Below are 10,530 nucleotides of genomic sequence, written 5' to 3'. Positions count from 1 at the left end.
ATGTAGTGAGTGCCAACGGCGACAAAGCCAGGCTTGCCGTTCGCGACGCAATGGGCTGCAGTCAACACGTAGTCGGGGGCGATCAGAGTCCCCCCGCACAAGGAGTACCCCCCGGCAGTGCTGCGGAGGTTGACGGTCCACGTGTATTGCCCAACGGGGGCCTCTTCTCCGCCAACGACACGGATGCCCTGTTCTTGGTTCTCCGAGACGCCGGTGGAGTTGAAGTCTTGCGCGAAAATGGTGGCGGCGACAGCAGCGATGGCAACGAAGAGTTTCATGGTTGTTGGTCGGTTGGTGGAAATTGAAAAGTGCCTCTTGTTGGGCTGCAGAGGTAGACTGTTGAACAAGCGTGACTCTCTATCGGTGGCATTAATTAAACTCGGAACAGTCGTCGTCAGCTTGAAGTCCTAGAAATGGGGATAGCGTTATCAGATTTCTGAGCCCTTCGGCCCTGCCTATCATATTTCACGTAGCGGTGAACCCCATCTGTGACGAAATGTCACCTCGTTCGACCCAAGGAAAGAGTCAGACTGGAGACCATCAAACCGGATATCCATGGTATTTTGGCATTTTACGTTGTGGCAGGGAGTGGGGGAGAGTGTGATGCTGGCAAGGCAGGTCTATTCTGAGTTGTGGTGGCAAGGTTTTTGAAGGTTCATTTGGAATCACAGACCAGAGTGGATTGTTACACTTTACCCTTCCACGCACTTTGACGTTTGCAAATGTTCGTAGAAACTCGTTGTCAAACTCTTGGTAACCTTCGTCGAATTCAAAGGGAATCCACGCAACAAAGTCGTTCTCGACGACGACATTTGATATTTGAAAACAACAACGCAGCATACACTGTAATCGTATTGAACATGTAGTGAGGGAGTAACATTCATGAATTATTTGAGGTTCAACGTTCCCACCACTATTCACGATGCTCTTCATATCTTCATTATTGGGACAAGAACCCTTGCGGCATGGCCACAAATATCATGAAAGGGTAAAGTGCGACGAAATATCCACTCCGGTGGGTGATTCGAAATGGACCTTCAAAAACCTTGCCATCACCACTCATAATTGACCATCCTTTTTGCCATCACCACTCTTTGCCTCGACACAAATGCCAAAATTCTTACATCACCACTCTTTGCCTCGACACAAATGCCAAAATTCTTAGGACATCCGGTTTGACGTACTCCAGTCAGACTCTTTTTTGGGTCGAATGCGGTGACATTCCGTCACAGAGTGGTTCTAGTATCGGCGCTCGCGGAGGAATGTCTTAAAAATGATAATCCAAACTTAATTAATCCGTCACAGATGGGTTCATCGCAACATGAAATATGATAGGCAGGGCCGAAGGGCTCAGAAATCTGATAACGCTATCCCCATTTCTAGGACTTCAAGCTGACGACGACTGTTCCGAGTTTAATTAATGCCACCGATAGAGAGTCACGCTTGTTCAACAGTCTACCTCTGCAGCCCAACAAGAGGCACTTTTCAATTTCCACCAACCGACCAACAACCATGAAACTCTTCGTTGCCATCGCTGCTGTCGCCGCCACCATTTTCGCGCAAGACTTCAACTCCACCGGCGTCTCGGAGAACCAAGAACAGGGCATCCGTGTCGTTGGCGGAGAAGAGGCCCCCGTTGGGCAATACACGTGGACCGTCAACCTCCGCAGCACTGCCGGGGGGTACTCCTTGTGCGGGGGGACTCTGATCGCCCCCGACTACGTGTTGACTGCAGCCCATTGCGTCGCGAACGGCAAGCCTGGCTTTGTCGCCGTTGGCACTCACTACATCGGCGGCACGTCGGACGGCGAGCAGATCTCAGTGGTGTCCTCCACCTCGCACCCCAGCTACCAGGAAGCGTACTACGGCTTCGACGTGGCCGTCCTTAAGCTGAGCCGGGCGTCCAAGTTTGCCCCCCTTCCTCTCGCCAAGGACGAAGTTGCAGCGCAGACGAGCGTAAAGCTGTTCGGGTGGGGTCAAACCAGCGGTCCTTCCGGCAGCAACTCGGTGGTGCTGAAGGAAAACACCTTCGTCGTCAGGTCCAACGCCGAGTGTCAAACCAGGCTCCGCGCCACCAACAACTATCGTTGGTGGACAGCCACTGCCACCCACTTGTGTGCTGGGGGCGACGTGGGCCAAGCGTCTTGCTTTGGTGACTCGGGGGGGCCGTTGGTCAAGTCCACGTCGTCGGGTTTGGCGTTAGTGGGGGTTGTCAGTTTTGGTGAACCCTGCGCCAAGGGATTCCCCGACGTGTATGGTCGCGTGGCGGCCTTCCGGGCGTTCATTGACCAAGCGTCCAGAGGCCACACGTGGGTGTAAATTCTGCTTGTTTCAATGAAGTGTAGTGCTCAATCGTCCAAATGTCAGTATGAATTCAGTATAATGAATGAGACGTTGACATTGTTATCATGGTTTGAGCCACATCCGTGCAGTGGAAAACGCAGGGTCAATAATGCTAAACATGCAATGACTGCCTATTCCATTTGTTGCATGTCGTGATGTTTGTTGCAATGAGCGGAAGATGAGTTTAACGTGGCCTATCAGTGACCGATGCTTTGGTTTCCCTTCTATATCTCTTTGACTTTGAAATAGTTTTAGAAAACTCGTTGTCAAACTCTTGATCACCTTCGTCGAATTCCATGGAAATCCATGCAACAAAGTTGTTCTCAACGACGAGATTTGACATTCGAATACAACAACGAAGCATAAACTGGAATCGTGTTGAATTGTCCCTCTAAAAAGGGAGTGTACATTCATGAATTATTTGAGGTTCAACGTTCACACCACGATTCACGATCTGAATGCTCTTCAGATCTTCTTTATTGGGACATGAACACTTGCAGTATGACCACAAGTAGCGTGAAAGATCCACTCGAGAGTGTACTTTGAAATGGACCTTCAAAAACCTTGCCATCACCCACCACTCAGAATTGACCAACCTTGCCATCACCACAAAATGCCAAGATACCTTGGACATCCAGTTTGACGGGCTCTAGTCTGACTGTTTGTTTGGGTCGAACGTCGTGACATTAGGGTTCACCACAACCACCATGCAATATGATAGGCAGGTCAGATGGACTCAGACTGGTCAGAAATCTGATAAGCTAAGGATGACGGTAACAGAATTGACCTCATGTCCGCAGCAGTGGGCTTGTGGAACGTTCTGGCTCTTAATGTGCGTGTAACTCGCACTCAAGTAACGACGACTATACCATCCTCCGGTTCGTCAAATTTGTGAACAACCAGACCATTCATTGTAGCTGTCTTTGCGATCAACGAACTGAACATCGACCTTCGTGTGAGAAGTTGAGCGTTTGGAATATACTCGTAACGACATGACGTGGTCTTCATTTCATCTCGTCAACGATCGCAGCAAGTAGTCTACCCCGTCTTCCGGTCGAGCGTCGAGTGGTGCAGTGCTCTGGCTCGTTGCTGGGGCATTCGTCAGTAGATCGTACAATCTGTCGTACATGGCATTCTACAGGAAACAAAAATCAGGACCAAGAACCCAAAAACACTAAGAACTTCGTCGTCTGCTACTACGACGTACACGCCACAGGTTGCCGTGATAGGTCGTGTCCAATGTCACGTTGGAGATAACGCGAACGGCGGCAACGCACGCCGCACAGGTTTGGTCGCATGAGATGTCGTGGATGCTGCTGCTGCCGCCAACAAAGTCGTCAACCACTCGTCGCTTAAACTCGGCCACCCACCTACACACACATTCCAAACATAACATGAACCAATCCCCCGTCATTTACCACGGCTTTTTCTCTCTTGATCATCTGGCGTGTATATAACAACCCAAAAACGCATAAAACTCTTTAACAGAGTAAGCACAAACAAGGTGGTGTACTGCTGCTATCGACGCACAGTCTCGGTAAGTAGGGCGATTCTCGGTGTAGAACCGCCGATGCGTCCAAGTACATAGCCAACGCATGTTTGATTTGCAAGTACGTGTCCATGTGGCACCGATGCACGGCGGCGGCCACGTCCGCGACGTCGACCAGCGCATCGTGTCGTCGTCCGTCGCCGTCCAACAACAAGCCAGGCAACGTCGTCCATAGCACGACACTGGCGGTCTTCAAGTCGAGCGCGACCTTGGTCAAATCGGGCTGGCTCGAGCTACTCTCAGACGACTCGTGGGCAAACTCGTCAAATGCCCGTCGAATCTACAAAGTTAACAACAAAGAAAAAATAGGGACTAGAGATCGTTTCTTTCTGCTATAAAAGAGCCGTGATGGTGTACGTGGGCGGGGTGGTTGGCGTAGTCTCGAACAAATACGCGGGACTTGCCCTCTCGACACCGATTCAACCGAGACAGGAGCTGCACAATGCGACCGTACGCGACCAACGGACGGTCTATATACATGGCCACAAGCGCAGGTTCGTTGTAGCCTGTATCGAGCTTGTCGCATACGACAATCACGTCGGCTTGGGGTAATGTACACGTGTTGAATTGGTTTTCATGCACATTGTCAAACGGGCTAAACGTACAATACACACGTCCAGGAAGGTTCCTACAGACGACACACCACAGCCGGTGACCAAATATATATATATATACGTATTGGTGGTGTTTATTCAAAACTGGAGTGACGGGCCGAATGCAGTTATCGACACAAACAAATGTACAGACGAATCGGCGGAAGAAATTAACCAATCAGATTGCATCGGTTCAACCAATAAACAACGAAAAATTAGTGTATGACTTCAATGAGTCTGATGGGTATCACCACTGCTGGACACGGTTTTACATACCAAATTCAGTACGAACAATCGATCGATGGATTTGGCAAATCATCATAAAAGTCCAAATTTTGGCTGAAAGGACAATGTATCTATAGTGTCGGTTCGACTATTCGACATTGAAACGAGAAGGCCCCAACAAAAGCTCAACAAAGCAAAATCAATTACACCCCACAACACTACCTCCAGTGACCAATTAAAATCTTGAAACCATACGTGTGTGCCTTAAATTAGTGTGAAGGGCTTCACTACTGGACAGTTTTTTTCTTGCATATACAACAACAGCCAGCACAAAGCATCGATCAATGGCTTCAGCGAGTCCGGATCACAAATGCAAATTTTGCCTGAATGGACTATATATATATATATATACGCACTGGTGGGTCATAAAGGCCGTGAGAAGGCGATGGTACGTCACGACGTCCTTTCGATTTCGAGCGACGACAAGGCACTACGACATCAAGACGTTTAGTTCAGTAGAGACAGTAAAATGGATACAATACCTTTGCAAACACTTGGGTTGTTTTGCACGTTTGCACGAAATGCTGCATCATCGACGACGCTTTCGCGGCTAAGATTGCAGGATGCGAGCTCGCCAGTTGCATTTGTAGCCAGGGAAGGTTGTCCTTATGTGAGATTCCCACATTGTTTTCAGTGGATTGTGCGACGGAATACGTGCACGTCAAGCTTGTAAAGTGCTCCAACACGTTGACAATATGATGGGCGTCGACGGCTTGGGCGATGGAATGGCAGTCAAACGGTCGAAGGGAAGAAGTCCTGTCGTCCCTATGGCCAAACATCCGCAACGTGTGGACGCTTGGCGTGGCGGAGAAGCCAATGTACTACAAACGACACGTGAATAGATATATATAAAATATAAATAAGTTTCGCTTACAAGATTTTAATAAAAAGACGAAAACCAATACTAACGTTACTGTTGTTTTCACTCGAAACTGGAGCCGCGAGTGTGAAATGTGTATTGTTATGTTTATTCTAAACTGGAGCAAGCGACATGGAGAATAAAGAATCGACACAACCAAATACATGTCCACAAGAATCATTGGCAGAAGGATTTAGCCAATCAAGTTGCAGGAAATCATCATCAACGTCAAATTAGTGTGTGACCTTTTTACATACAAAATATATCATACAAAATATATCAGTACAATGAATCGATTGATAGATGTGGCGATTCAGCACAAACGTCCAAAATTTGGGTAAAAGGACAATATCGAGTTCACTGTCAGAACGAGTTCGCCCATCATCGCTTGTCGACACACATGAATATGCACACACATGCTCAATATGGTGTACAGTGTACACACAGTTCCTGGCATCCAAACTATGATTACTCTGTTCTACTATGTCCTAGTCCAACGGGTATTGGCCTTCAAGACCAGGTAAAAAAACACAATAAGAATGCCCCTACCACTCCGTGACGTACATAAGTTTTGTGGTGGAGCGCGTCCAATACGGTCGAGATCGAGTCTCGTGTACCCGACGTATGCGAGCGGTGGACTTCGTCGGCGATGATGGCCACATGCGTTATATTCCCAAGGCTGGCGCCAGATGAAGATGCCAGCAGCCGCGCCAACAGAACTTTGTCTTGCACGAGCAGAGCCAGCTTGTGGGTCGTGGTGACAATCACCTTTTGAGCGTTGGCAGGCATACCCACGACCGTGCTGAGGTGCTCGATGGTTTCTGCGCGAAACACCGACTCGATGCCGTTTCGATGCAAGAACGATTCGACCGTGTCGCCTAGCTGCTGGTCCAGCTTGATGCGGTCCACCAGTATGATCACCGTGTGGAAGCCTCGGCCCGCGATGTCTCGCGTGTACAGCAGCTGGTACGCCTATTGTATGTGTATGTGCGTTGGCATGAGAATGACGCGGTACTCGGACGTACGTACCAAGCACGCAATTGTGTACGACTTGCCAGACCCAGTGCTGTGTTGGATGAGGAAATTGGATGGAGTGGCGCCTGAGGATGCCACGGGGTTGTTCGAGTGCGTGGCGATGGCTGCAACGACCCTGGCCACGGCGCGAACTTGATGAGGCCAAGGTTGGAACAAACAAAGGCTCGCGCTCTTGGACGAGACGTTGGTGCCACCCACACGAAAGGCACGCGTGACGGCCACGGTAGTGGCGTCGGCAACTTCAGCTCCACCGAATGGTTTGCTTTTCTTCTGCGGCTTGTCCGAGTTCGGGTGATGCCACTGCGTCTTGTTTGTCGACACGTGTATGTAGTATGGTTTGTTCTTGGACGCAGACATGCGTACGATCCACCCGTCAGGGACGGCGTCGTCGTCCGCTCCTGGTCGTCCTCGCTTCATGGCACTGTGTGGAATCCGTATAACGTTATTGTTTCCCGGATATCGGGCAATCTGGATAACGACAAAAAACTAGTGAAAATGTTTTTTAACCAGTTTAACTATAACGTTAATAAGGTAAGGTTACTTCGTATGGCCCAATCACACCTCGTTATTTGTTGGAGTCAAAACCTCTGTCATGTAATGATTGCCATTCAGCGTAGAAGCCGTTGGACGTATTCATTCAAGATTGGGTTTGAAGCACCCTTGTCGACACTGGCCAAATTGGACTGGATCTGAGGCTTAACTCGGGGTGAACATATCTCCACAATAGAAATTCAAACTCTACAACACAATAACCTTGTGTAAATTATATTGCACCTGTTGTAACCGCTTACCCTAACTGTAAACACAAAATTTCATACTTTTGAACATACAAGACAAAAACAGGTACCCTAAATTGGTTTTCAAAAGGCGAGTACAAGTGCTTATAAGTGACAAATTTGGTGTGAAGTTAAGCGTGTAAGCAGATTATTCGATTATGTACGGAAAGAGGTAGGTGTTGTATTTTGGAATCATTTCACTTACAGTCAACGTTAGCATCCATCGACCTTTTGTGAATAATTCTATCAAAGTAACCTGAAATGGTATAAAAATTGTACCAGCCTGTATGGAATTTTATTTGGAATCGAACAATTGTATTGTTTTTCGATGAAACCCCAAAACGTGATTGATAAAACACCTGAAACGCAGGAATGCACGTCATTTTTCACTGTATCATCCAATAGTCTTGCTAAACTTGATGGTCACTAATTGTTTCATTGACGTTTTGTATCAATACTACCTCTATAAATGAATCCGGATAAGAAAAGGTCGCTTGATGCGGACGTTGACTGTTAACTCAAATATTGTAACGGGCTCAAAAGTTATGTGCATTCTACTCGACGCCTCCGAATAAGATACCTTAAACTCATTCTTACGTTAACGTGATCGACCAGTGATGTGCAGATTTTTTTCCTTTTCTTTCGTGAATTCCTCGTCAAGTATTTATCCTAAAGCGATGAGGTGGACGTCACATGAAAGAGCTCGTCAAGATCTGTCACATACCGTACACCTAACCACAATGGATTTAGACAGTTCACGTTGACGTAAATAGTTTCGGAAGTTGCAAAATTTACATTGGTGACCAGTGATGTGCCGAATTTTATACTTGAAGTAAGTATGAATTAGGGTTGTGTCAAAAACAGACAGCAGTGTGGAATTTAAAAAATGATAAAGGAATATTATAGTTGAACAGGAATAAGATATTGCTAAATCCATTGTGTATAGTAGGATAAATACTTGGCGAGGAATTCACGCATTGGGTACTCCGCTTATCACTGCCGATGCATTGAGTCGATAAGGCAAAACAACTTTAAACCATTTTATTACCAATTCACAGTCAATTGGAACTTGTAGTGGGGGATGACCAAATCGGCAGACAATCGAGTGCCAATCAAAACCCAGCACACTATTAAATTGGCTATTCAAACTCCTTCAACTATCGAATTAGTGCACGGCGATAAATAGCGTGATTATTAACGTTGCATACAAAATTCAGTACAAAAAGATCGATCGATGGATTTGATGAATCAGCACACAAATTCCAAATTTTGACTTGAAAGGACAATACATGCGCACTAACACTGTATATGCGTGCGTTTAATTGAGTTTAACTGTGTTCATAGTTGACCACAAGGCTGCTAAAATAGTGACAGTAAGGTAAAATCCAGTTTAAGGTACCGTTTTCGGAGGCGTCGAGTAGAATGCACATAACTTTTGAGCCCGTTACAATATTTGAGTTAACAGTAGTGACAAATTTGGTGTGAAGTTAATCGTGTAAGCAGATAATTCGATTATGGACGGAAAGAGGTAGGTCTTTTATTTTGGAATCATTTTACTGTAAGTGAAATGACGGAAATGGTCCATAATCGAATTATCTGCTTACCGATTAACTTCACACCAAATTTGTCACTTCTAACTGTAAGTAAGCACTTGTACTGGCCTTTTGAAAACCAATTTAGGATACCTGTTTTTGTCTTGTGTTATTGTTTTGTAGACTTTGTATTTCTATTGTGGAGATATGTTCACCGAGTTAGAGGCTCGGCACAGCCTCAAATCCAGCCAAATGTGGCCAGTGTTGACAAGTGTACTTCAAACCCAATCTTGAATGAATACAGTACATCCAACGGCTTCTACGCTGGAGGCTGCGGGAAATGACGAACATAGCCATCCTCGGCGACATAAGCGAGGATGAACGTATGCCTTGACGAAGGAGACGAGTTTAGGTGCAAGGCTACTTGGTATTCGATTCCGCTGTTCTAAATGTGTACGTATGGACTTCAAATTTCGGTCGCCAGTTACGATTCTTTTGGAAAATATCCACTACATTCCACGAGAATACCGTTACGTATTTTTAATATAATATAAAATAAGTATCCATAATTTAAAGAGAGAACATCGAAATATATTGTGGATTCGATATGAATTTCCAGATATATACTTCCAAAATTCGCCTGGTTTGTCTTAGTCCATATTGAATCACGTCTGAGGTCTGATTGGTTGAATATACTTGTCCTTTCTGCAAGAGCCAATCAAATCCACTAAAAAATGGATTAGCCAATAGCGTCGATTCGTCTGGGAGCGAATTCACAATAGCATCAGGTTAACATCAATATGTGTCAAAATTTATGACAATGTTAACTATCCAGAAAGTACATGACTTTGTCGTTGAATTGCTCAGCAACGGTACGTCTGAGCGTGATGCATTTGATATGAAAACTGAAGACATGGTTGCGGGCTACACAACAAGATGTAGTGTGTGGCGATTGCACTTATTTAGCATGCGTGAAGCGACCTCAAACATGCCAAAATCTGAAATATAGCTTACTTTCGATATGATTATATCCTGCAATAAGCATCGTAACACCGTCCATGACACTTCATTAGTATCAACACTTCTGTACACGCTACTATGTTCTTGCGTTGGTCGGCAATCTCTGAGCCACGAAGCTGCACTTCAAAGACTGCATTTTGGTGTAATATACAAATATAGCTTAAAGATGACAAACAATTATTGCTGTAGCGATGTGACAGGTGGGTTAACGGCTTGCCACCACCTTGCCCGCACCCAGCTCCTAAGTACCTGGCTCATGACGAACCCTAGCTAATGCTTGCCTGGGAATGTGTCTCAAGGGCAAGTATGGCTTAGAATCGCTAGCCTAGTGAAGTTCCCCAATGTCTCAACCGCACCCGCATCCATTGTATACAAAAGTGCATATTAGTGTAGAAGTAGTGAAGTAGACTAAGAAGATTTCATAGTGATGAGGATTAAGGAGATCTTTGTAGATCTTCAGTTAATTCATTGTGCATCTTGCCCTCAACTACACACGCTTCCTCCCGCAGTGCTACAATTACTATCTTGAGTTATAATT

The 10,530-nt window shown here is 46.0% G+C and overlaps 3 protein-coding genes across 8 annotated transcripts; 1 reads left to right on the top strand and 2 right to left on the bottom strand.

Annotated features, from left to right (window-relative positions):
• Positions 1-17: 17 nt before the first annotated feature.
• On the bottom strand, positions 18-278 carry H257_16926 (hypothetical protein; the record flags this gene model as incomplete). The annotated part of the gene is made up of 1 exon (XM_009845543.1): positions 18-278. A coding segment is annotated over one exon (261 nt), but the record flags the coding sequence as incomplete, so codon positions are not given.
• Positions 279-1,512: 1,234 nt separating this feature from the next.
• On the top strand, positions 1,513-2,319 carry H257_16925 (hypothetical protein; the record flags this gene model as incomplete). The annotated part of the gene is made up of 1 exon (XM_009845542.1): positions 1,513-2,319. One exon carries the CDS (start codon positions 1,513-1,515, stop codon positions 2,317-2,319), a length of 807 nt encoding a protein of 268 aa, XP_009843844.1.
• A 912-nt stretch (positions 2,320-3,231) lies between these two features.
• Positions 3,232-7,100, bottom strand: H257_16924 (hypothetical protein). 6 transcript variants are annotated; one of them, XM_009845541.1, is made up of 8 exons: positions 6,659-7,100; positions 6,194-6,601; positions 5,253-5,591; positions 5,127-5,200; positions 4,250-4,520; positions 3,762-4,172; positions 3,551-3,713; positions 3,232-3,478 (listed from the first exon to the last, which is right to left on the bottom strand). In XM_009845541.1, the coding sequence occupies exons 1-6, from the start codon at positions 7,079-7,081 to the stop codon at positions 3,825-3,827; spliced, it is 1,863 nt and encodes a 620-aa protein (XP_009843843.1). In that variant the 5' UTR covers positions 7,082-7,100; the 3' UTR covers positions 3,232-3,478; positions 3,551-3,713; positions 3,762-3,824. The 6 variants fall into 6 exon arrangements, with proteins under 6 accessions (XP_009843843.1, XP_009843839.1, XP_009843841.1 ...); XM_009845537.1 differs by having other exon boundaries at positions 3,874-4,172; XM_009845539.1 differs by having other exon boundaries at positions 3,762-4,520.
• Between the last annotated feature and the right edge of the window lie 3,430 nt (positions 7,101-10,530).

This window comes from Aphanomyces astaci (assembly GCF_000520075.1).
Source record: "Aphanomyces astaci strain APO3 unplaced genomic scaffold supercont1.94, whole genome shotgun sequence".
Classification (NCBI taxonomy): Eukaryota; Oomycota; class Saprolegniomycetes; order Saprolegniales; family Verrucalvaceae; genus Aphanomyces; species Aphanomyces astaci.
The sequence above is the reverse complement of the archived record's forward strand: the minus strand, read 5'-3'. Positions and strand labels throughout refer to the sequence as shown.